This window comes from Martes martes (genome assembly GCF_963455335.1).
Source record: "Martes martes genome assembly, chromosome: 17".
Classification (NCBI taxonomy): Eukaryota; Metazoa; Chordata; class Mammalia; order Carnivora; family Mustelidae; genus Martes; species Martes martes.
Window position 1 is genome coordinate 1,471,968 of NC_137905.1, and position 26,181 is coordinate 1,498,148.

Genomic DNA, 26,181 nt, shown 5'->3' on the forward strand with positions numbered 1-26,181 from the left:
GGCCATAGTGAGGATAAAAGGACATGGACCAAGAACAAAGGGACAGCGGCGCCCCTCCCTGGCCCTGCACAGGTGTGGACAAGAAGATGCCCGCGTCTTCCTCTGTGGGTCCTTCTTGGGTCCAGCCAGACACGACCCTGTGAGCCACAGCCAGTGAGTCTGCAGGACCCCAGAAAGGGCTGAGAAGTGGGTGCGGGTCTTTTGTTGTGGGATCCCAGGGGCCATTTCCAGGATGAGATGGGGAACACTCATTTCCCTAAGTAGTGTGGGCCTCTCTCCGGGGATGAGGGACGTCACCTTGGCTGATGGCCCACAGTGGATGACCGGGTGAGGAGGGGCAGTGTGGGCGGAGGGCTAGCAGGTACCTGCAAGCTTTCTCTACATCTGGGAGAGGGAAGAAGGAAGAAAGGGTATAAATAGAAGGCTCGCGAGGCCACAGAACAGGCGAATAAGCAGAAAGCAGCCGCGTGTCCTCTGAAATCCACACGCACAACTGCACAGGGCCAGGCTATGGCCCGCAGGAGAAAGGCGTGCCTTCTGTCCACGTGGCACCTGCCCCTCCTTGCTCTCACCAAGCCACAGACAGGGGAGCACACGCCTCGTGTGAGCCTGGGTGGGTCCCTACCCCGCACTGGCTAACCTCTCAGAGCCTCTCTCACCTGCAACACTGCGTGCATGTAAGACCCTGGGGGACACGGCCTTTCCCCCTTGCTTCTCCCGAGGTCCCTCTACCCGCTCACCATCAACTCCACCTCGTCGCCCCCCAAGCCCACAGCTGGCATAGAGCACCCGCCGTCACCCGCCACCCGGGCCTCCAAGGAAGGCAGGCGTGCTGCAAGGCCATGGGAAAACCCCACAGCTGTTGGGGGCAGGCTTGGCGCTGTGTCCCCTCACCCAGGGAACGCCCCATCTGACCCCCAAAGTCCTGAAACGTCCAGGGACCAGACACTCAGACGCGGCTCGTCCCGCTCTTTGTGGCACTGAAGGAGGGACACGGCTGCCCAGGGGCACAGACTGGTCTGGGCACAGGGCCCGCGCTTTCCCTCCCGGAGTGAACGTCCGTAACCGCAGCTCAGATCCCCTCGGAATCCCAGAGTCCCAGGCTGTGTCCTTTCTCCCCAGGAAAGGAGGCTCTGGAGGCGCGGCCCAAGTCCTAAAGCCTTGTCCTCGGACGGAAGGAGCGCTCCCCGGCTTTCACCCCCTGGGAAGGGCCACTCTCCCCCCGGCGGCTGACCCCCGCCGCCACCACGGCTGGCCGGCTGGGTCAGCTCTGGAGTCCGGGGCCCGCGCTCGTCGATCCCACCGCGGCCGGTCTGCGCGGGAGGCGCGGCGGGTGCACCCAGCTGGAGCAGGGGTCCAGCGCACGCCTCCACCGCCGGGTGGACGGGAGCCCCGCTCGGCTTCCGCCCAGCCCTGACCTCCGCCCTGTAGTCCACGGTGAGTGGGTGCGCCAGGCCCCAGGGGTCGGTGTGACTCGCGGCGCGCGCCAGGGCAGTCCCGTGGGGAGGACTCGGCGGCCACGCGCTCCCTCCCCCGCGGCCCGCGCACCTGTCCTGGGCGTGGCCCCGAAGCCCCGCCCCGCGACCCCGCCCCGGCCGCGCCTCGCGCTGGTTGGCCCAGGCGGCGCGCTATGCTAATGAGCCAGCCCTCCCGCCACCTGCCCGCCGCGCTGCCCGCGGGCGCCCGGCGGACGCGTCGGGGGACCCGCGTCCGCAGGGGGGACCATGCCGCGCTCCTTCCTGGTGAGAGCGCACTCCAGCCACAGGGTCCCCAACTACAGGCGGCTGGCGACGCAGAGAGGTAGGGGCTGCCGGGCTCCTCGGACTTCGTCCCCGGTGGAGGAGGGGGTATCTTGCTGGCAGAGCTGCAGCGAGCCCCCGGGCGCGTGGGTGGCCTGCGGGCGCCCCGTCCGCTTCGGGGGGCCTCGGCCCCGCGTCGGGCTGGACAGGCGCGGACTCTCCCCACCGAGAGAAGTTTCAAGGCCCCCAGTCCCTCTGGGGCTCTCCGCCTGGGGCCTGGTGAACCCATCGCAGCTGAGGGAGCCCCGGAGCCATCTTCCCTGGGGCAGGAGGTTTGGGTGGGTGGGTGATGGGGTCCCGCGGATTGGAGGGGAGAGAGACTGGGAGAACTTGGGGAGGCGGTCCAAGTGCTCCCCCAGAGCATCCAGAGGAGACCAGAAGACTGACCCATGGGCTCTGTGCGCCTAAGCCCAGCTTCCTCCCGGCCCCTCCAATGCCTCCTCACACCTCTCCCGTGGGTCACCTTCCCCCGGGCCTCCCTTCACCCGCGTGACGGTTCCTCGGAGCAAGCTGTGAGGGGTACTTAGGGGCTGCAGTCCTTCCCCCAACCCCAAGGGTGGCTCAGCAGGGAGACGCACGTCCGGGACCCAGGACTGTCTATGTATCCCCATTCCCTGCTAGGCATAGGGACACAAGAAGGTCCCAGGACAAAGGTCTCCCTAGAGTGACCAGAGCCATTCCCCACAGCTCGGCTGCTTCTTGGGGGGTGAAGACCCCCTCCCCTGGGGCAACTGCTTGGTGACTCAGACAAAGAGGGGAGGAGGGACACCGTGGAGGCCTGCGAGTGGAGGCCACCGCACTGATCCATCCTGGGGCCCACGGCCGCCAGGGGGTGCCTCCTAGGACTGGTCTCCTGAACTCTGCATTTTGAAATCTGTTTAATGAGTCACCACCCGTGGTTTTCATAAAATGAAACAGAACAGAAACCATCAGAGTGCAGGGCTCAGGGGAAGGAAACCTGTGCTTCAGATATATGCGTGTCTATGATGAGAGACGGACCTGACACGGGCCATAGTAGTGTTTCAAACCTGTTGTCTAGAGCCCGGCCTTAGCACGCACCTGGCTTTACCCTTTGTGCAGACCGTGCAGACCAGGGCAGCCAGTGACAAGGGTCAGACTCAGCCACCTCCCGTCCTCCTCCCTCCTCCTGTCACCCCCCCCCCCCGCCTGTGGAGAGCTAGGTGACCACTGTGAGCCTCCTCCTGCTAGGATGTTGTCTGGGGCCCCTCACTCTCTGATTTTAAGTAAGTGCCTTTTCAGGCCTCTCCCAGGGAATGTCTAAAACCAGAAGGAACTTAAAAGTCTCTTCTCCCAGGAATTTGAGTCCCAGGACCAGTAAAAACATCCAGCAGCCCCAGGAAATATGGAAGGCATTTAAAGGACCAGCAGAGGCGTGTGGCCGTGCCACTAGCATGGCTGCCTCTCTCCCCTGCCCTCCCCCCGGGGCCCCCCAAACAGGGTTTGGCTCTGAGATACCTGGGGCCAGGGTGGTGGCTGCATCCCAGAGACAGGAAAGGTGCCGTTTTTCCCCAGTAGAAAGGCCCCTCATGGCGCTTCTGTGGCGTCTTAGGCCCTCCGGCATCCCAGGGCTATCTTTTCAGAACTTCCTTGGCCTTTGTCTCTTAGCTTGCCGCTGCTACTCTCTCTGGAGGACAGAAATTTGGTGTGCTATTTTATAACTGGAGGATTAGGGGTGAAGTCAGGGCAGAGTGGCGGGTGGGAACCTTCCTTAAAAGTCCTCATTTCTCTACATCCTCACTGACACTTGCAACTGTTTTTTTTTTTTTAAACCTTTTTTTTTTAAATTTTTTTATTTATTTGACAGACAGAGGTCACAAGCAGGCAGAGAGGCAGGCAGAGAGGGGGAAGCAGGCTCCCCGCGGAGCAGAGAGCCCGACGCGGGGCTCGATCCCAGGACCCCAAGATCATGGCCTGAGCCAAATGCAGAGGCTTAACCCACTGAGCCACCCAGGAGCCCCGCAATTGGCTGTTTTTAAATTCTAGCCATCCCAGTGGGCATGACATGTTATCTGGTTGTGGCTTTAATTTGCATTTCCTTGACGGCTAATGGGGGCAAGCACCTTTTCCTGGGCTTGTGAGCCATTTATATCTCTCTCTCTCTTTTTTTTTTTAAGTAAGCTCCACGTCCAACATGGGGCTTGAACTCACAACCCTGAGGTTAAGAGTCACATGGCCTACAAACTGAGCCAGCCAGGCACCCTGCCATTTGTATATCTTGTTTGGAGAAACGTTTATGCAGATCCTTTACCCGTTTTAAAATTCCATCATTTGTCTCTCATTGCTGCATTGCAAGAGTTCTTTGTATATTCCGGATGCTAGTGACTTATCAGGTATGTGATTTGCAAATATTTTCTCCCCATCTGTGGGTTGTCTTTCTCGACCCAAAGCCTTGGCATGAAGGTAGAAACGAGGCCAGAGATTCATTCCATCCCATCTGGAGCACGGAGCGGGTCAGGGGCTGTTTGGACATTTGGGTTTGGGGGAAATGCAGGATGTAACTGCCCACTCACCCGTTGACTCTGGGGGCTCCCGCTGCTCCCATCTGGTCAAGCGTGGGCGTGCCGGACCCCAAGCGTGGGCGCGGCAGCCTGGGGACCAGCTGGCCCTGGAGGGTGCGGCGGGACCACCGAGCACCGCTGTCGACCTGGCAGCGTTGGCGGGAGGCTGTGTGCACCTCCGTCGCCATGGGTGAGGGGTGGCCGGGGGTGACTGGAGGCTAATTAGTTGTCTTATACATTGTAGCCGACTGCCAAGTGTTTGCTCTGAATCAGCGCTGTGTGGGAGCCCGGCGCCGCGGCTCTGAGCTGGCCGTGAGGTGGGACGGGGGTCAGGGAGGCCTGCCCTGCCTGGGTCGTGGGGGAACCTCCCTCGGCCCCATGAGGGCTCTTCTGGGAGCCTGTTGGGCACTTCTCTTCCTTGTTTTTACAGCACTGAGATCGGTCCCGTAGACCTGTGGTCACGTCCTGAGCTGACACCCCGCCTGGTCAGTCCGTTCCCTGCGGACTGAACTGCGATGACCTAGAGGAGGCCTGGGGTCGGACCAAGCAGGGCAAGTCTGAGGACAGAGTGTGGGGGCTCATGTTTACCTGTACCTTCTCTCTCTGTCCTCCCTTGCAGAAGTCAATGGTGCCCGTTCTGCCTGCAGGGGCCTGGTGGTGCCCGTCCTCCTCCCAGATAAGTCGGCCTCTCCCACACCTGCTGACCCTCCCCGGCCCTGGGAGCGCACCTCTGTCATCGCCCGCATCTCTCTGCCCCTTCCCCGCCACGAGGAAGCGCAGGGGGCCCCCGGGCCAGACCCCCTGCAAGTCGGCCCGGTGCACCTTTGGGCCGGCCGGGCCCCCAGCGTACCCCTCAAAGATAGCCTGAACCAGCTTAACCTGCCCCCGCTGCTGGTGCTGCCCGCACGGTGGCCCCCGATCCCGGGCCCCGCCGGGGACCCCGCCGCAGACGGCCGGCTGGGTGCGGCACGGGCCCCCGGCGGCTCCCAGTGCGCGCCCTGCGGCAAGCCCTACCACACGCCGGCTGGGCTGGCCCGGCACCTGGGGCTGCACTGCCAGCTGCGGGCACGGCGCTGCTTCTCCTGCAAACACTGTGACAAGGAGTACGGCAGCTTGGGCGCCCTCAAGATGCACCTGCGCACGCACACGCTGCCCTGCCCCTGCGCCGTCTGCGGCAAGGCCTTCTCCCGGCCCTGGCTGCTCCGGGGCCACATGCGCACCCACACAGGTGCGTGCGGGGGAGGCCCCGGGGGGCGGGGTTCAGGCCCGGGCCCAGACAGGACCGCAGGGGAGAGTCTGCGAACAAGTGGGCCAACACAGCCGGGCTCCCTCCAGAGGCTCTGGGGAGGGTCCGTCCTGCCTCCTCTAGCGCCGGGGAGGCCCGGGTGGCCCTCCACGGTGGCCATGTCCCTCTCCCCTATGCGTATTTGCGTCCGCATTTGCCTCTGTTGTGAGGACACCAGTATAGGGGGCCAGGGTCCACATACCCAGGGTGACCCCACCCTAACCTGGTCGCATCTGCAGGGGCCCTGGGTTCCAGGTCGGGTCACGTCCACAGGCACTGGAGGTTATGACACAGACACATCTGTTTTGAGACACACAATTCGCTCCACCACACCTGGCAAAGCACAGGACGCCCCCGGCTTCTGTGGGTCTGACTTGTCACCTTCCGCGGCCTTCCGGAACTCTGGAGCAGGAGGAGCGGGGCACGGGGAAAGGCGGGTGGCAAGCACGGGGGACACAGACTGCCTGAAGGGTACAGGTGAGAGCTGGGGCTTGATGAGGGCCCGGGAGCATCCCGTCCCGGGGGAGAGGAGGCCCGAACACAGGAAGGGAGAGGAGGGCAGCTGCGGACAGACAGACAGACAGAGACAGACGAGCCGACGAAAGAGAGGGGCATGTGCCCAGACCTGAGGCCCAGAGGCCTCAGCACTTCGACTCCGAGGGCAGGAGGTAGGACCACACCGCGCCCCAGGCCCACCAGGAGAGGGAGAGGGAGGCACAGACAGAGGCCAGGAACGAGACTCGCGGGCCAAGGCCCCGGCTGCCACGCATGCCTCCCGTCCCCGGAGCCTCCCTGCCCGTCTCTGTAACGAGGACTCTTGGAGTCCCAGCTGCGTGGAGGCTCGAAAGAAGAGTCTCGCAGGAGCCGCCGTCTGGGCTGAAATCCCATTTGGTTTTCCTCAGCTCCCCCCGCAGAGACGTCCCTGAGGGCCCCACCCCACTCTCGGGCACTCAGGCTCTGGGTCTGGGAGCCCAGAGGGTGGGAGGCCCCGCAGGAGACGGACCGGGCTAGAGGGTGTCCGGGCTTTGAGCGGCAGGGAGAGATGCTCGGGGGCCGTGGGGACTGCAGCCTGCTGCCTATCGGGACTCCGCAGGGCGGAGGGCTGGGAGTCGCTCCACACGGGCAGAGGACAGATGAGCCCCAGTGGTCCTCTTACACTTGTTAGGGCTGTCCCGGGGGCCCAGCTCCCAACGGAAGGACTTTGTGCAAATCCCCAGGCACCCTGATTGGAGGTGCTCTGGAGCACACAAGGTTCCTAAGACGCTCCTGAATGCCTGTGTCCACCGCAGGGCTCAGTCCTTCCAGCCCGCCTTTCGGCCGGTCTGGGAGCAGCACCGCTTGCCACCCCGTCCTTCCACGGTGGGAACAGCGGCCGGGAGGCCCCCAGGAGGGCTCTGGCAGAAACAGAGAAGGATCTGGTGACTGTGGTGATTACAGCAAAGACCCACGCTAGACCTTTCCTCTTAGGGTCTTAGATGTGCAGTCCTGGCCGGGTGTGACCGTCCACCCTGTTCCCAAGCAGCTCTGACCTTGACGGTGTATGTGGGCCTGTTGGTCCTAGGGTTTCCTCCTGGAGCGGGGGCTGAGGCCCCCTCCATGACTGCTGGGGAAGGCGCTGAAGGAAGAGAACCCCTTAGAGCGGGCACGGACATTTGGAGAAGATGGAGAGCCTTATTCATGTATTTTTTTATTTGAAAGATTTTACTTATTTATTGGGGGGGAGCAGAGGGAGAGGGAGAAGCCCAAGCCGACTCCCCCGCTGAGCCGGGGCTCCGCCCCACAACCCTGGGACCATGACCTGGGCTGAAATCCAGAGGCAGGTGCTCACCAGGGGAGCCCCCAGGCACCCCGGGGCTTGTTCATTTGTAAACACGACCCACGGACCCAGGGCCAGCTCCCGTGACCAGGCAGAGGGACCCTGACCCAGCTCCCCTTCCTCCCCCAGGCGAGAAGCCCTACACCTGTTCGCACTGCGGCAGGGCCTTCGCCGACCGCTCCAATCTCCGGGCCCACCTGCAGACACACGCTGACACCAAGAAGTACCAGTGCAAGACCTGTGCCAAGACCTTCTCCCGCATGTCGCTCCTGGCGCGTCACCAGGAGTCCGGCTGCCGCCCCGGCCCCTGAGGAGGGTGGGCTCGGTGCAGGTAGGAGGGACAGGACGTCACCCCAGGAGCTGACGGCTGACCTGCCGTGCTGCCCGGCCCCACACTCGCTCGTTGGGTGTTTCTCCTCTCTGCCTGCTGCCGCCCACCCCCATCCCGGACCAGAGAAGCCTGGAGGGCTTGTTAGGGTGAGTGACCGAAGATGGTGACCGAGGACTGTCCTATGTTTGACTTGCTCTGGTTTCTGCTTCTGTCCTCCCAGCGTTAAAGGCCGGTGGGGGACAGCGGCCAGCGTGGCCCGCACCTGCCGTGCCTCCGGTCTCCGTGGAGAGAGCTGCCTCAGGGCTCCCCTCTGCCGGCCGCCGGTCGGGACTCCGGGCTCAGCTGTGTCCTGGCAGGGATGCACGCACACCGCCCCCGCCCACCTCCCCAGGCAGCCCCAGACAGAGCGAGGGCCCCACCATAACCACAGGGCAGAGGACAACCACGTGTCCTCTGAGGCTCTGAGTCAAGGGAGAGGCTGAGCGTGGAGCTGTCCCCGAGGGGCCGCAGGTGGATGACGTGGCCCTCCGGCCGCAGAGTGGGGGAGGGACGGCGAGGGCGCGGGGCCGTGAGACGTAGGGATGAAGGGCAGGACTGGTGGGAGGCGGCGGCGAGAGTACAAGCAGGAGGCACCGTCTTCGGAAGAAAGAGGCCAGAAAAGGGAACAGCATTAAACAGGGAGGGAGAGCAGCCACGGGGCGTGGACGTGCCGAGGAGGGTGTGAGCCGAGCTGGGGAAATCAAGGCCCAGGGAAGCGGCAGCCGTGGGCTGTGCGTGTCCGCACCGGCAGGGCGCTCAGAAGGCCGTCTAGTCTGCGTCTGCACACGTCTCTACGGAGGCCACCACGTCGCCCAGGGACTGTGTCCGCGGCCGCCCGTGGCACCGTCACCTCCCCTCTGCCTGCCCTTTCCTGAGGCCGCAGGAGTCCAACAGCTGAGAGGGGGCAGACCTTGACACTGCCCAAGACAGGCCTCTCAGACTCGGATGCCAACAGGAGACCCCTCCCCAGCCTCCCGCCCCCACGGGGCAGCCTCTTCCCACCTCCAACCGCCCGGCGGTCACCTGCTGGGCTGGTCCTCCCTCCTGCCAGCACATCTTGGCGTCTCCGGCTGGCCCCGGGAGGGCGGCCTGCGTCTCACGGGGACTGATTGAGTTCTCGACACCCGGAGGGGACACCTGCTCCTCTCTGCAGGAGGGCTGGCCAGCTGTCAGCAACGCCACTTCTGGCCCAGGCTGAGGGACAAAGTCAGGCACCTTGGTCCTGGCCCCGAATGGGGCCGTAGGGCAAGCGGCAGAGGCCCCCGTCTCAGCCCCAGGCCCTGGGGCCCTGCTGAGGAACATCCACCAGGCCCACCCTGGGCACAGGGCACCTGCGGATTCCACTGGAGGCTCCTCTGGGGCTGCTTTGACGACGGCCATCGGAGGAGACTTGGGGACACCCCAGAGGAAACTTGACCGTGATCTTGGGCTTCTCAGGACCAAGGGTGACCTTGACGAAACTGGCCACCCAGGAGCCCGAGGCTCCAGCAAGTACCAGACTGTATCAGCAGGTGGAAGGAAGACGCCCACTGGGAAAGCCTCGCTCACATTCCCGGCTGCACCGCTGCCTTCCCTCCGCAGGGATCAGCCGTGCCCCGAGGGACAGACAGTGTGAGCGGGAGGCTTAGCTAATATATCCGCGTCCTGGGGCTGCGTAACCAAGTTCCCCACACCGGGCAGCTTGAACCACAGACGTCCCCTCCCCCACAGTCTGGAGGCCGCAAGTCTGAGACCCAGGTGCCAGCAGGGCCGGTTCCTCCTGGGCCCCTCTCTCGGCCCCGCTGGCTTGCCGGCACCTTCCACATCCTCGGCTGGTAGACCCATCCCCCATCTCTGCCTCCGCCTCACGTGGCGTCTTCCTGCCTGCGCGTCGTCTCTGTGTCCAAATCCCCCTTTTCCTGAGGACACCTGGCCTACTGGGTTAGGACCCACCCCGATGATGTCGTCTTAACTGGATCAACTCCAAAGACCCTGGTTCCAAATGGGGCGACATTCTGAGGTCCTGGGGGTCAGGATTTCAACACCATCCACCCCCAACAGCTGACATGAGCAGAGTTTGCCAAGAGACGCCTGGGGTCAACTCCTCTGTCCCCAGTCCACAAAGGTTTGGTGGGTGGGCGCAGTCGATTTAACTGACGGATTTACTGGAAACACTTCCTGTGCCCATTCCCACCGCCTGTCCGTCGTCCCGAGCGGGGCCCTGCGCTCACAGGGCGGCCCTCCCTCCCAGCAGTCTCCCAGAGCGCTGGGCTCCTCGCTGAGAGGGTCAAGCCGGCGATCGGCCTGTGTCCCGCCATCTCACAGGAGGCCTTTTTTTTTTTTTTTTTTTTTTTAAATAGCACCCAGATGCCTGAAGGAAGCTATATTGTAGATTGTGTTCTATTTCTGGGCCCCGATGTCTAAATGAGGCGATGCACCTGTTGGATATGAAGGGAGGGAATTTCGCGGCTCTAAAATAAAGTCGAATGCTTGCCCTTCTGTACTGGCCCATGGAAAATGCTCCTACATTTATATCTGGACTGGCAGAGGGCAGGGCGGTGGAGGCTGGCTTGGCAGACGGGGTGAGGAAAGGCCTGAGCGCCTGCCGGGAAGCCAGCGCAGGATGAATGGGGGAGACGGCCCACCGGGAGCGCGTCGGCTGTGTTCAGACCACGGGGAGGCTGCGCGGCCTGGCCCGGGCAGCTGGCAGCTCCCCTCCCCGTGCCCCTGCCTTTCCTTGTCACTGGTCATCAGCTTCACCTGGGACACCCATTACAAGGTTGGCTTTCTGGAGACCCCATCCCGACACCTACAGAGTGGGAACCAGGAAGGGGGTCCAGGCCTCGTTTGCGTCTGTCCCGGCGGCGCGGGCGTGGCTGGGCTTTCTGCGGGAGCTGCTATTTGGGTCCCTCCGGGGCTTTCTTTTTCCTGCCCAGACTTTGCTGAACACATTTTCCCTCTTCACCATAAAGAAGGCCTTTGGGTCCCACCCCGTCCGAGGCAGGAGCAAGTGCGGGGGTGGCCGGAGGCCCCGGGGCCGGGGAGCTGGGGGCCAGTGCTGTGGCCGCAGTCCGTCCGGTGGACGCTGCACCGGTTCTACCCGGCGGAAAGCAGAAGGCTAAGAGGTCAGGGAGGATTCCGGACAAGAGGAAAACCACGTAACGGGCCCTCCAAGCTCGGGGACCCCGTCTTTCAGCGAGAGAGGAGTCCCTGGGGGGCAGTGTGAGGGTGACGGACAGGGTCAGCTCTAGACACCCAGCCAGGAGAACCACCGTGCTTGGACTCAGATGCCAGCGCCCGGCCTCCGCGGGCTCAGGTCCTAGAAACAGGTGCGACAGGGACACCCAGTCTCTCCGTGGCCCGGTCCCCGCTCCACCCCTCATTCAAGGAAACCTCTCTCCTGAAGCTACAGACACACTAGGGCTAGGCCTTCCCTCCCCAAAGTCCAGAGGGTTCCATAAATATCATTTTGGCCCGGAATATTCGGGGGGGTTCTCTAGAAGTTTGAAAATAGCCTGCTTGTTACTATCTATATTCAGAGAACCCACTCCTGGCCTCCACTTGGGGGCTAAGTATAGCTCGCTGGCAAGGTTCAATGGAACAAAAGTTTCCAGACCTCTGTCACTTGCGCACGGCACGACATTCCAGGGAGGACGCTGCCAAGACTCAGAGGGGGTCCAAGGAGGCCGGGACAGCAGGGCGCCCCCGAGCGGGGGAGTCTATGGGACTCACTGGCAATCAGGGTGTCCTGGCTCAGTCCCCAGGTGAGGAGTTCTGATCCTCGCTGAGTCAATCCCACTGTAAGGCCTTGGCTTCCACGTCTGTACAAAAAGGAAATCATGCTAAACTCGATTTCAGAATTCAGGGGCAGACCAAATACATATAACAGCAAAAAAAAAAAAAAAAAAAAAAAAAAAAAAAAGACACTCAGGATTCCTCAAATAAAACGGAACAGCTAACTTCAGAGAAACCCTTATTGCATGCACCTCCCGGCCAGCGAGTTCTGGCTCCCGCTCTCCCCTCCCAGCTGCCTGCCCAGCTCCCTGCGCTGCTGGGAGCGTCCTCAGGGCCCCGCACACATGGGGCAGGGGCTCAAGGTCACAGCGGGGCCAAGGGGGCTGCTGAGGGGCAGAGGGTCGGGGCCCGTCTCAGCAGCTGGGCACGTACATCTCTGGTATGTGCAAAAGTTCAGGGCTGTGTCCCCCATCGTCCATCTGTGCTACGCCCCCAACCCCCAGGCTGACCTGAGGGCATCCGCCACCCCCCCAACAGTCTCCCCACACCTCTGTCCCTCGGGGCCTCTTCCGTCACGGGTCCTTCGGGAGGACGTGGAATCACTCGGCCCATCTGGCTTCAGATGCCGGTCCCCTTCCCTCCCCTGGGAGCAGGCCTAGGCTCCAGAGGTGACACAGTGACCTCGGAAACCGGAGTGTGTAAGGAAGGCGGTGCCGGAGCCACCGGGGACTGAAACCTGCATGTTCACCGCGGGGTGCAAGCGTTCTGAATCGGCCAAGAAGAGGCTGGGTTAGGGACAGTCCGAGCCCTGATCCCGCCTGAGCGTGAGACGAGGTGCAGCCGCTGTCCCTGTGGCTCTGGTGACCGTGGTGGCGGCTGTGTCTGCCCCCCTCACAGAACCCACCCCGCAATGCTGTAACACTCACAAATGGTCTGCACGCTTCCCTCCACGGCGGCTACGAGGGAGACCCCTCACCGTGAGCGCGTGCTGATGGCGCAAGAGCTGCAGGGCGGCTCGGCGCTGGCATCTCACACGGGCCCGCCAGCTCGCTGCCCCAGGGCCCTGGCATCTCCCCACCACGCACTCGTGGAAATCAGACGCAGCCTAAGGACGTCCTGAGTTGTACTCAACCTCAACCCTGGGGGCCGGCCTCTGCCGTGTTCCGAGTGAAGACACGGGAGGCGTGCGGGGCCCGTCACCGGGGTGCGCGGGTCGTCTCCAAGGAGGGCACGTGCCGCGGAGACGCAGGCCTGTGCACCTGCAGGCATCTTGTCAGAAAAGAACTAAGGGAGCCTGTCACTTCCGGGAGAATGAACAGGACTCCTTGCCCATAACACCTACACATTGAAGAGAAAATGACCATTTCGGAAGCTTTCTATCTCTTGGCAGCTTTCATGCTCAAAGACTTTTCTGATGAGAAAATGATTTTCTTTCTTTTTTTAAAAAAATTTAATTTCTTTTTGGTGTAACAGAATTCATTGTTTTGCACCACACCCAGTGTTCCATGCCATACGTGCCCTCCCTAATCCCCACGGCCCGGCTCCCCCAACCTCCCACCCCCCGAAAATGATTTTTTTTAATTATAAAGTGAAGCGTCAATATATGGACGTTCTGGGTTAAAGAGTGAACCACTGTTTTCCCCACGACCGATGCGGACACTGCGACACCCCGCCAGGCCGGAGACCCCGAGGATGGGGCAGGTTTCCGTGGACCGGAGCGCGGGAGGCGTTCACCAAGAGGTCGGATGCCCCGTCGCAGCTCGCCGGGAGGCCGCGTCACCACAGAGAAGCCGCAGGCGTCTGCAGGAGCTGGAGTGCGTTTCTGTCCCGTCCGTGGGGTCCAGCAGACGGGACAGTCCGGCCGCTCCAGCCAGGACACCAGACACCCAGATTCGCAACAATGCCAAACCACGCCACTGTCCTAAAGCTGCTCTGGGAAACAGTTCCCGTTCGCACAGATGTGTCAGCACCTGGTGGGTTTCTTACTGATGATTCTGAATGAACGTAGTTCAAACATCGTTACATCAACTGAACTCCTAACGCGGGGCAGTGTACGGGCACCGTGTGCACAGCTCTCGGCTGCTGAGCCTGGGGCGTGGGCACACTCGGACAGCCAGCCCGAGAACCGCGCACCCACGTGCGCTCCCAGGTGGGAGCAGGAGCCCGTGGGGGTGCACGGCTGCCGCCCAGCCGGGCGCTGGGAGAGAAGCTCGCACCGGGCACGGCGAGACGCGAGAGACGCCCCCGTCACTGCTCCAGGGGGGGCCTCCTGCTTCCCGGGCCGTGCACGCGCCGCAGGCGCCAGGCTCATCTGCTCTGTCCTCCTGCCACCGCCTCAGCTCAAGCCCCGCGCTCCCAGCCTGACCCGCGAGAGCGCCTCCTGGGCCCGGCTCCCACGTTCCATCCACACCCGCCTCCCCCGCGCCCAGTGCAGCGCCCTGGCAACCTCACGTTCAAGACCACGACCGTAGCGTCCTGTGGGAGGCCACCTTCACCCTAAACCCTCCACGTGCCGGGCCTGTATCTGGCTGGGACAGGCGCTCGGCAAACCCAAGGGAATGAACGAAAGGGCACCTGGCTGGCTCGGGTCACGACCCCAGTGTCCTCGGGTGGAGCCCTGCGTCGGGCTCCCTGGCCAGCGGGGAGTCTGCTTCTGCCTCTGCCGCTCCCCCCGACTTACGCTCGCTCTCAAAGAAAATCTTTAAAAAAACGGGGGCAATAAAGGAACAGACGGGGGACAGGGCAAGGCTCAGTCTAAACCAGCCTTTATTTCTGTTTTCTTCAGTCCATTTGCGGGACTCCTCTCATAGCCGTGGCTTTTTCTCATCCTTAGAAAGGAAGCTGCTGGCCACGGCACAAGCGCAAGGACCACCATCAGGCCCTGGGGGCGGGCGCAGCCGGCCGAGCTCCTGCAGGCCGGCCGAGCTCCTGCAGGCCGGCCGGGCTGCAGACACTGGTGCGGGCGCCGGCAAGAGGGCGGGCGGCGAAGGCGACGGTGGAGACCGTCCCCACCGTCAGCGGCGTGGGCAGGGGGACGCCAGCCGGCCGGCTCCAGCTGACAAGGCTTCTGGCCGGGTGCACGCACGGAGCGAGGACACACGAGCTCACTTCGCAGAAGCAGAGGCCACAGAAGCAGCCGTGTCACTCACTCACTGATTTCAACACCCGAAACTGTTTCTTCTGGAAGGAGGCAGCACTGACCTGTGCGCTTCTGGGGCCAGAGACAGCCAGTACTCACCGTGGACCGCCGCGGACGTGACACCGGCAGGCCCTTCTCCCCCAGAGAGGCCGCGTGGTGTGCTGGCGGTGGTTGCCGTTTACACCTGCGCGCTCTGGCTTCAGAGTCCGTGATCTCAGCTACTAAACCATGCTGCGGCTCAGCAAGACCTTCCGAGCTCTTCTCTCGCGAGTCAGAGACCAGAAACGGGGCAGCTCAGGAGGCAGAAGCTCTAGAAATGGCAGGCCTGGGTGTGCAGAGACGGCTGGAGGGTGGCCGGGCGCGTGCAGGAAGGGGAGCCGCCCTGGGGCCTGGAGGAAAACACCTCGCTGACGGGTCTGGGGCTAGAGCGTGGGAAATGGGGTTCTCCTAACACCTGCCCAGGGGAAGACAAAGGGCCATAAGCAGCGGTGGGGGGCGGGGGGCACCGGAAAACCACGTAAGGACAGCAGGATGCTCAAAATTTCACCGAGCTGACTGGGCTTTTTTTTTTGTTTTTAAGATTTTATTTGACAGAGAGAAAGCGCAAGAGGGAACACAAGCAGGGGAGTAGGAGGGGGGAAACAGGCTCCCTGCGGAGTAGGGAGCCCGATGCGGGGCTCGATCCCAGGACCCTGAGACCATGACCTGAGCCGAAGGCAGATGCTTAATGACTGAGCCCCCCGGGCGCCCCTGACCAGGCTTTGAGGAACAGGACAGAAAGGCCAGGAAGACCGAAGAGGGTGGAGGTCGAAGGATAGTGGCCGGGATTCCAGGAGTCCGAAGGCAGATTCAGGAAGGATTTCCCCTGAGCCAGTGACGCTGCCACTCACAGCTGGACTTGGGGACCAAACAGGTAGCAGGTGACCTGCCCACCACAGCACCGGGCACCCAGCAGGTGCCTGATATCTGGCCTCCACACTCTGGGACTCCCAGCTCGGGTCCTGGTTCACAATGAGACCTTAAACTGTTCCTGCCAGAACACAAACCTTTCAGGGAAAGACCCGCAGGAAGGCACCAGCAGGTGCGGCTGGCAGGCACCTCCCCAGACCAGCCCGACACCTGTAGGAGCAGGTGTGCACGGGGCCGGGTGGGAGGCCCCGGCCACCGTCTAGTGAATCCACAGACTGGCCTGCAGAACGCCCTCTTCCCCAGTGTCTGGGGACGACAACGCACCCCAACTCCAGGACGCCGGGGCCGCCCTTACACACTCCACAGGTGGGGCTGAGAGCGCCGAGACTCTCTCTCCCTGTCCTGGGGCTGCCGGTCCCAGACAAAGGTGTGGGCAGGCTGGTCCCTCTCTACGTGGCCTGCAGACTGGCATCTTCTCCCTACGTCCTCTTGTGGTCCTCCCTCGGTGCATGCCTGTGTCTGATTTCCTCGTGTCCCCCAAGCCCTGGGATCTGGGTCCACCCTACTGACCTCACTGTAACTTAATCAGCTCTTTAATGATGCTCTCTCCAAACACAGTCACATCTTGAGGTCCTGGGGGTCAAGATGTCAACGCATACACTTGCAGAGGGCAACTCAGCCCGAGAGCTCCCTTTCTTTTTTTTTCCCCCCGCTTTGGTTAAAAGACTTTATTATTTATTTATTTATTTTTAATAAACATATAATGTATTTTTATCCCCAGGGGTACAGGTCTGTGAATCGCCAGGTTTACACATTTCGCAGCACTCACCATAGCACATACCCTCCCCAATGTCCATAACCCCACCCCCCTCTCCCGACCCCCCTCCCCCCAGCAACCCTCAGTCTGTTTTTTTGAGATTGAGTCTTTTATGGTTTGTCTCCCTCCCGATCCCATCTTCTTTCATTTTTTCTTTTCCTACCTCCCCCCAACCCCCCCACATCGCATCTCCACTTCCTCATATCAGGGAGATCATATGATTGATAGTTGTCTTTCTCCGACTGACTTCCTTCGCTGAGCGCTCCCTTTCAAAACCATGGATCTTCTATCAACAGAGAAACGCCAACATGCCCCCCCAGGCACCGGTGCGCCGCGAGCAGCCCTCCCCGGAGTCAGACTCCGGGGCTCTGAGGTGGGCGCTGTCCCCACCCCCGTTCAGGGGTGGGTGGCCCAAGAGGTGGACGGAGCTGCTCAGAGGCTCCCGGCCACAACACATGGGACCGGGATCGGAACCAGGCAGCCTCCCCCAGGCCCCAGAATCCTCAGGCCCCGCGCCTGCCGGAAAGCAGCCGTGCAGGGACCCGAGGGCCTCAGGTCAGGCGAGCGTCTCGCTCTCTCCCACGGGAGAGTCCCTGGGTCCGGCTCAGGGGCCCCCACGTCCCTGCTCCTTGTCCTCGGCACCTTCCCCAGCTGCCCCCGCACACGTGCCTCACGATGCATCTCACGAATCCCCCAGACTAAGCCCAAAGCATAAATGAAACACGGACTAAAACCTGTACCCACGGGCACCTGGTGGCTCAGTGGGTGTCCTGATCCCGGGGTCCTGGGAGCGAGCCCCGCGTCAGGCCCCTGCTCAGCGGGGAGCCCGCTTCTCCCTCTGCCCGTCGCTCCCTTCACTTACTCTCTCCATCTCTCTCTCTCTTAAATAAAATCTTAGAGTAAAAACCTGGACACGACGTCCTGTCTTGTGCTCTGCCGATGGAGAAGGGCAGTGAGCACCCGCCCGGTGCCCGGCACAGCCCCCGTCGGCGGCCCCGAGGAACAGGGCTCGGGAGGAAACGGGAGCCCCCAGCGGCCAGAGGGAAAGCAGAGACGCGAACCTGACGCCTCTGCCTGTGTCACGGTGGACAGGAGCACTGTGAGCGGAGTCCCCCTGAGCCAGGGCCGCGCAGACAGGGAGAGGCTCGGGCCGCGGCGCACACAGACACCATTCATCCCGAGACTTCCTGTCGGTGGGACAGACCCTGGTGTGGATGCGGCGTGGGGGGCCCGTGCTCAAGGGGCTGCTCTGCTGGGCTCATCTCAAACTCTTCCAGGTTTTGGACAGGGGACCCACACTCTCGGCTGGCAGAGCCCTTAGTGACACAGCTGGTCCCGTATCTGAGGACAGGTGAAGAGTACACGGACGACTGGATGACTCCAGACGGAGGGAGCCCAGAGCTCCCCGTTTCCTTACTGACACGCTCCCCCGTCCCCCACTATCACCGGGGCTCTGTCGCCCGCGGAGCCGCACACCGTGCTGCCTTCACCGCATCGGACTCTGGGTTTATGCCTGGTTCAAAGAGCTCACCTGGGTTCAGCAGTCGAAGGGCAAATATTTCCGACGCAGGCCATCGAGGACAGTGTGACCCTGACACGACGAGCACAGGAGCTGTCTTCTGACGCTCTGAGAACCCTCTGAGCTCCGTCAATCTAAGCCAGTCCCTAGACCGCTCAGTTCATAACCGCCCACCTGGCAGCTCACACACACGAAATCGGGGCATCACTAGGCAGCCGCAATGAGCAGTGACCGGCCTACGGCCATATGCACAGACATGAGGTGTGGGGGCTGACGGGTCAGGACACCTGTGCACACCTGAGAAGCCCCGGTCTGCTCCCTGGGACAGACACACCTAGCCGGTCTCCTCCTGCCCTCGTCTGTCTCCCCTACCTCAGCCCTTCTCCAGGCAACCACACAGCTGCCTTCTGTCACACAAAAGGCTGCTGGCACTTTCTTGAATTCTTAGCAGTGGGATCTGCCATGATTGTTTGCACATATTGTCTCCTCAGTCCCAACCCCAAGGCCTCAACACACGACACGTTTTCTTCCCAGACTTCTTGAGGCCTGAGACTCCCTTTGCTGACCCTCCAATGCTGGTCCAGAACTTTCATTATAGACCACCATGGTCTGCATTTTAAGAGATGACAGATGTCAGAGAAAGAGGATACAGACAATCATAGTCTAGATAACAAATGACACGGACCGTTCTGGTCTACAGACAACAGAGAACATGGACCATCACAGACTAGAGACAACAGACGACGTAGGCCATTGTGGACTGCAGACAACAGACGACAGGGACTGTCCTGGTCTACGGATGACAGACAACACAGACCATCCTGGTCTACAGATGACATGGACCGTCAAAGACTGGAGATGACAGATGACAAGGACCGTCCTGGTCTACAGATGACAGATGGCAAAGGCCATCACGGACTACAGACAACAGACGACACAGACCATCCTGTCTACAGACGACATGGACCATCATGGACTGGAGACGACAGATGGCATGGACTGTCCTGGATTATAGATGACACAGGCCATCACAGACTAGAGATGACAGAAGACACAGGCCGTCCTGGTCTATAGATGACAGATGACACGGACCTGTCACGGTCTACAGATGACAGACGACACGGACCATCATGGAACAGAAATGACAGATGACGCAGACTGCTACGGTCCAGAGACGACAGACGACACGGGCAGCCCCAGTCTAGAGATGACACAGATGACACAGACCATCATGGTCTAGAGATCACAGACGACACGGACCGTCATGGTCGACAGACGACAGACTATCAGTCTATAAACAGCAGATGCGCAGACCACCACAGCTGTAGATGACAGATGTCGCCGTCTAGGCTGCAGCAGACAGTGGAGGTCACTGACTACTGTGACAACCGTTCAGGGGTCTCCCTGCTCCAGCTCACCCCTGCGACCGATGAGCTTTGCTCAAGATACAGTTATAATTGTGTCAGACCTTTCTCGAGTTCTGTGGGGCCTGAGCATTCCCAGCACCTCCGGCAACACGCCACCTTCTCTGCTGTGTCCTGCTCGCTCCAGCACCCGTCTCACCTCTGCAGGGAGGCTGTGACCTTCCCGAGGACAGGACTCCCCTGGCCTCACCTGGCACCGTGCGCTGCCGGAGGGTCCCTAGAAAGGCTTCACGAATGAACAGAGAGGCGCGCATGTGAACTTCAGCAGAGCTTAGAAGAGAGTCACAGGATTTACAGCCTGCGTTCTGTGACGATGAGAAAGTCACACAGCTGCTTCCTGGGGGGACAGAATGAAGGACAGTTTTGGAAGCTGGAAAAGGTGGCTGGGGGTGACCTCGTGCCAGGCCAGGGCACACCCACTCTTTAAATACTTCCTGTTCCATCTCTGCCCCGAGCCCTGCTACCTCTCACCTTCCTGCGATGTCGGCAGGTGCCAGGAGTCTGAAAGTGCTCGGCTCTAGCCAAGGAGGCCCTGGATCCATGACTCTGAATCCTCCCTGTAAAGGAGAGAGCGGGACCCTTAGAGACGTAACTGTGTGTGAGAAGAGCCAGGCTCAGAAGCCACGCAGTGCCCGCAGCAACAGGACGGCAAGAGAAGCACGGCCCACCCACCAGCCTGCATTCTGGTGAGCAGATCCGGGAGGGAGGGTGGCCCCAAGGAGTTCAGAGCACTGGTCAGGATCCCAGAATGAGTGGTGGAGGCGGGGGAGTCATATTTTGATGCCTCAAGTGACCACAGGACCTGTGCTCTGTGCATCAAACACTCCTTAATAAACAGGAAAACTTTACAAAGGAACAGTGGCTCTGGGAGAAGAAAGAGACGTCAGGAAGGGGGGCCGGTGCTTCCTGGAGCTATCATGGGGCAAGGTCCCATCCCTTCTGCCCTGAACACGGGCTCCTGAAGGTCTCCAGGATGCCAGGAACGGGTGTGCCAGATCGTCCCAGCCAGCCCCCAGCTCTGGCCACTCTGCCTCACATCCATTCTCCAGACGGGACCGCTGGTGAGCTGCGGCAGGTGCCCAGGGTAATTAAAGGATACGAGCATGCCTCACTGAGCTCCCTAGCAATTGGTGTTCAAGACAAGTCCATCATGAGCATAAATGAAACAATTCATGTAAGGACTCAGTCCCCAGTATGCAGCCTGGAGCAAAGTGCCCGGAGATGGGCAGGCCAGGCAGCTGAAGACCCCTGAGAATCATCATGCAGGAGACCCAGGAGTGCTGAGCTCTGGTCCCGCTTTGGTCCCCAAGCAGTGCCCAGGCCCAAATTCCCATGCCAGGCTGTGATCGCCTGCTTCTGCTGACCACACTCCCACACCAGCACCCGGCACAGCACTGTGACACAGGGCAGATCCCTGACGGACGGTGACTGAATGACCAGTGAGGCCCTTCATGCTTTCCTGAAACGCCAAGTGCTCAGGGAAGGTCAGGTCCTGGAGCCTGTGGCCAGGAGGTGACCCTTGGCCCTAATGCCCCACCTTGCATAGGGTCCCCGCTGACAGCACACGAGGACCCCACGTCTTTAGTTCTGCCTCAGGCAGCTCGTGGAGCAGGGATGGGCCAAGCAGCAGCCACTGAGGACAGTCACCCTTTCTTCTGTCTCCGAGCCCTGCACTTGGCAGTTTGCAGTAGAGACCATGCTCTCGGTCCACAAAGGAAGACACTGGGGCCACCGCAGCGAAGAAACTTACATACGTACCCGAGTCAGGTCTGCCCGACTCCGGAGCCAACGCACTTCTTCTCACCTGTCTTTGTGACTCACGGCGCGGCCTTCGGACCAGCGGCTGTCGTCACTGGCATCCCCTGGTGCTTGCTAGAAATGCAGAGGCCGCACTCCAGATCTCCCGAACCAGGATTTCCACAAGCTCCCGAGAGGACTCGTGTGCACGTTAACCCTGGAGAAACACCGCCGAGACTTCCTCTCATCAACACTGGGAGATGACCTGAAATAAGGGGACGTCTCGGAATGCAGACCGGAACCACGACGAGAAGCAACTTCACACCCGTTAGTTAGGACTGCGGTTATTAAAAACAAAGAGGACAAAGAAAATAAGCGCTGCGGTGCCTGGGTGGTGTAGTCGGTTGAGTGTCGACCCTTGGTTTCAGCCTGGGTCGTGGGGTTGAGCCCTGTGTTGGGCTCTGCGGTCAGTGGGGAGTCTGCTTCTCCCCCCTAAATAGAAAATATTTTTAAAAAAAAGAGAAGAAGGGGTGTGGAGCAACTGGGCTCTTTGTGCACAGCCGGTGGGAATCTACGACACGGCTGTCACAGGAGAACACCACAGCAGCTCCTCAAAAAAACTGAGAGAGAATTCCCGTAAGACCCGACAAGTCCGTCTCCGAGTATCTGCCCCAAAGCACTAAGGGCAGGGGCCTGAACAGACACCGGGACACCTGTGTTCACAGCGGCGCCGCTCACAACGGCCGGAAGGGGGAAGCAAGCGAAGCATCCCTCAGAGGCCGACCGGAAAAGCGTGATGCGGCCTGGCCCTGCAGGGGACTGCAGCACTCGGCCTTAGGAAAGGTCATGACACCTGCTACACCGTGTGGAGGGGCCCCAGGGTGGGAGGGGGGTATCACACTGAATGAGAAAAGCCGGACACCACAGGACAAGCACTGTACCGTCCCACTCACAGGCGGTCCCTGGGAGAGTCGGAGCCGTACAGAAGACGGGGGTACCAGGGGCTTGGTACAGGACAGGGAGTCGGTTTAATGGGGACGGAGCTCGAGCTCCAGAAGGTGGACGCGCTCCGTGAACGAGTGGCGGCGCTTGCGTTACCTTGAGTGAGCTCAACATCCCCGAGCTGACCCAAAATGGTTAAGACGGTAAATTTTAGGCTATGTATATATATATTTTTAAGATCTACTTGTTTACTTTAGAAAGTGGGGGCAAGAGAGAGAGAGCACAGCAGGAGGGGCAGGAGCAGGGAGAGAGGATCTCAGGCAGGCTGCGCGCGGAGCACAGAGCCCCACATGGGGCTCAGTCTCGTGACCCTGAGATCACCACCCGAGCTGAAACCAAGAGTCAGACGCTCAACTGACTGCACCACCCACGTGCCCCTGGGCTATGCGTATTTCAGCGCAATTTTTAAAAAATGCTTTAAAATAAAAGAATCTGAGGAGGAATGTGGCAGATGCTTTAGGCTTACAGAAGTACACTCTGCTCTTCATTCTTGGTACTTGGCCTTGGAATGTCAAGTTTTGGGGTGCCTGGGTGGCTCAGTGGGTTAAAGCCTCTGCCTTCGGCTCAGGTCATGATCCCAGAGTCCTGGGATCGAGCCCCACATGGGGCTCTCTGCTCCGCGGGGAGCCTGCTTCCTCCCTTCTCTCTCTGCCTGCCTCTCTGCCTACTTGTGATCTCTGTCTGTCAAATAAATAAAATCTTTAAAAAAAAAAAAAAAAAGAAATGTCAAGCTTTACTCCCTGTTTTCCACATACCTTTGAAACACGTGAATGGAACAGACAGAAAATCAGAATAATGAGGCCTCTGTGGGGTTAACAGGCATTAACCCCACAGCCCATATAACCAAAAGCTGAGAGTGGGAAAAAAATACGTTTACCCAAGAGGCCCTATGAGGGCCATTCAAGGTTCTCCGTTAAATAAGGGAGCCTTTGCCCACTAACATGTGCTCAGACATTTAGGCCCACTTGCCTGAACGGAGTACGGTCTACATAATCATAGTAACAAAAACAAAGGAATACCCATTTCACTATGCGGGGACGATGGGGAGGAAGGGACGTTGTTGGGGTAGAACAGAACCCCTTCTTTTTACTCAGTGGTAACCAAAAGACGCTATTCAAAACTGAAAAAAGGGGGGCACCTGGGTGGCTCAGTGGGTTAAAGCCTCTGCCTTCCGCTCAGGTCATGATCCCCAGGGTCTTGGGATCTAGCCCCACATCGGGCTCTCTGTGCAGCAGGGAGCCTGCTTCCTCCTCTCTCTGTGCCTGCCTCTCTGCCTACTTGGGATCTCTGTCAAATAAATAAATAAAATCTTAAAAAAAAAAACCAAACTGAAAAAAGGGATCAGAGAAATTAGAAAGAAAGAATATGAGCAGGTTATTTAGAAATATGGAGGAAGGGCCACCTGGACGGCTCAGTCGGTGAAGCGTCTGCCTTCAGCTCGGGTCATATTCCTAGGGTCGTGGGATCGAGCCCCGCATCGGGCTCCTGCTCCGCGGGGAGCCTGCTTCTCCCTCTGCGTGCAGCTTCCCCTGGCTGTGTAGTTTCTCTCCTTATTTTACAAATAAGTAAAATCTTAAAAAGAAAAAGAAATATGGAGAAAAACAACAGATCTGAACAGTGGCTGCCTTTGGGGTACCTGGGTAGCTCAGCTCCTTAGTCACCTGACTCCTGCTCTCAGCTCAGGTCATGACCTAAAGTCCGGGGACCGAGCCCCACTTTGGGCTTGGTGCTCTATGCGGAGACTGCTTGAGATTCTCTCTCCCTCTCCCTGCCCCACTAGCGCTCACTGTCTCTTTCAACTAAAAGGAATCTTAAAAAAAAAAAAAAGTGGCTGCCTTTGGGAAGCCAAAACCTGGAGGTGGTAAGTATGCCAGATGGGTCTAGTAACTAAGTTTCAAAATCACGCATATACAACATTATCTTAATCTGTTCAGGCTGCTATAACAAAAAATCCCAGACTGGGGGGCTTACAAACCCCACCGATGTCTCACAGTCCAAGACTAAGGTCCCGGCAGATTCCCCGTCCGGGGAGGACCCGCTTCCCGGTTCAGGAGTCCGTGTCCTCACAGGCAGAAGGAGGGAGGGCACGGGATCGGGGCCTCTGCTGCAAGGGCTCCAACCCCATCACGAGGCTCTGCCCCGCTGACCTCACGGCCTCCCACCGGCCCCCGCCTGACACCATCACACTGGGGGTTCATGACATGAACTCGGAGAACTTCATAAAGGTCCGTGCTGATCTTTCCACTACTACTATGGCAGAACGTACATTCCTGAGGCTCACAGGTGACCTGTCTTCAGAGAATACCCCCGAAGGGGTGCCCAGAACGATCTATCATGAACCTTTCACAACAGTTGTGGCGGCTTTGCATGAAACGAACTCGATGGCAAGAACACCTTCAAATAACAAGCACCTGAAACGCAAACGCAAAGCACGGTGAGATCCCACGCTCCCCGTCAGACGGAGGGGCTGCGTGCGCTGCGGTGGCCGGGTTTCCGCGACTGATTCCACTGCCTTCTGGGAACTTGCCAACAGCTTTCAAAACTGCCTGACACATTCTACGTGGCCTGGTGACCCCAACTGAGGAAGCTTCTAAGGAACACCAACACCGACACAAGACGTCCTACCTGAGAAGCAGCTCGCACTATTAAAAGAATCGGTGACCGCCTACCTGCCCACCAACAGGCGGTGAGTTGGGAAGAAGGCGGCACATCTAGACAACAGAACCAGGGCGCACTCCTCTACGGAGTGGGGGTGATCTCCAAGAAGCACCTACGTGGGAAAAGGCGTTGGCACGTATGTATCACGTGTGAACCGGTGAGGGAACAGGACACAAAACACGAGCACTAACACTCCTGGGAAGAGGAGGGCTGGGGTGGCCGGGTTTGCTCTGGTCCTCCCAACCTGGCCGGCATCTCAGCCACGGCAAGGGTAACAGTGGCGGCTGATACAGGGCGGGGGACATCGGGAGCTGGTGCCGCAATGGCTACGAGCTCCCGTTTAAGACAAGGAAGAGGTCCGGTGGCTATAGGGTGGTCATGGCTGTCAAAGGGGAACCGACTCCAGGCCACAGAACCACACACTGGAAAACAGTTAAAAGGCTGTTTTACACTGCAAATACTTTACAGTAACAACTCGGTGCACCCGTGGATATGGAGATCCCTCTGAACAGCGAGAAAAAACTCCCGGCTTACCCGGAGCTTTAAGAAGAGGGAGTGAGTGGGGCTCCTGGGTGGCTGAGGGGTTACATTGCACCTCCCGGCTTCTGTTCAGGTCATGACCTCAGGGTGGTGGGATCAGGGATCAACCCACCCCCCCCAGTCTGCTGGAGATTCTCTGCCTCCTCCCCTCCCCCATATAAGTAAGTAAGTTTTTTAGGAACCGGGGGCCTGAGGTTTGAAAGGGACTGTCTGAAGCCACATCCCTAGTGCCCGCCCAACCCAGCACAGCTCGGGGTAGGGATGCGGACCCCACAGGGACGCCAGACCGCTGGGGCGCAGGGGACTCCACGAGGGTCAGACCTATGGGCACTATGGGGCACGGGGACCCCGACGGTCAGGCGTGGGGAGACCTGTGCGCCCCGCGGGACGGGGGACCCCGGGGGTCAGGCGTGCGGAGACCTGTGCGCCCCGCGGGACGGGGGACCCCGGGGGTCAGGCGTGCGGAGACCTGTGCGCCCCGCGGGACGGGGGACCCCGACGGTCAGGCGTGCGGAGACCTGTGCGCCCCGCGGGACGGGGGACCCCGGGGGTCAGGCGTGGGGGTGCGCCCCGCGGCGCCCGAGACTCCGGGCCTTGCCCTTCGGCTCCGCCGGCACCCACAGCGCGGTCACCCCGTCTGTCGTCCGGAGCTGCTGAAGGCGTGTGGGCGCCTGGTCCCGCTGAGCCCAGCCCGGCGGGACAGGCCCTCGGGGTGCGGCCCCCCCACCGCGTCCGGCCGCGGGAACCTCTACCCTCAGCCGCAATCCAGAGTTGCTCGGAGGAAGTCCGACGCCACGCGCCTGCGCAGATGCGCGGTCCCAGGTCCTCCAGAGCTCTGCGCCTGCGCGGTCCCTGCTCCTACGCAGAGCCCTGCGCCTGCGTGGAGGGGATGCCCGGACAGATCTCCGCGCTTGCGCAGAGCCTGCGTGTGAT

General features: G+C 60.5%; 1 protein-coding gene and 1 long non-coding RNA gene across 8 annotated transcripts; one reads left to right on the forward strand and one right to left on the reverse strand.

Moving 5' to 3' along the window:
• Positions 1-1,724: 1,724 nt before the first annotated feature.
• Positions 1,725-11,385, forward strand: SNAI3 (snail family transcriptional repressor 3; the record flags this gene model as incomplete). The annotated part of the gene is made up of 3 exons (XM_080828319.1): positions 1,725-1,800; positions 4,938-5,546; positions 7,549-11,385. 3 exons carry the CDS (start codon positions 1,725-1,727, stop codon positions 7,728-7,730), a joined length of 867 nt encoding a protein of 288 aa, XP_080684445.1. The 3' UTR covers positions 7,731-11,385.
• A 1,566-nt stretch (positions 11,386-12,951) lies between these two features.
• Positions 12,952-26,052, reverse strand: LOC308358200. Of its 7 annotated transcripts, none has more exons than XR_013968296.1 (8): positions 25,718-26,050; positions 24,720-24,820; positions 24,317-24,461; positions 23,453-23,622; positions 21,116-21,313; positions 19,783-19,868; positions 19,502-19,648; positions 12,952-15,031 (listed from the first exon to the last, which is right to left on the reverse strand). It is a non-coding gene; the product is annotated as an uncharacterized lncRNA (long non-coding RNA). The 7 variants fall into 7 exon arrangements; XR_013968301.1 differs by having other exon boundaries at positions 25,620-26,016; XR_013968298.1 differs by having other exon boundaries at positions 24,317-24,820; positions 25,767-26,016.
• Between the last annotated feature and the right edge of the window lie 129 nt (positions 26,053-26,181).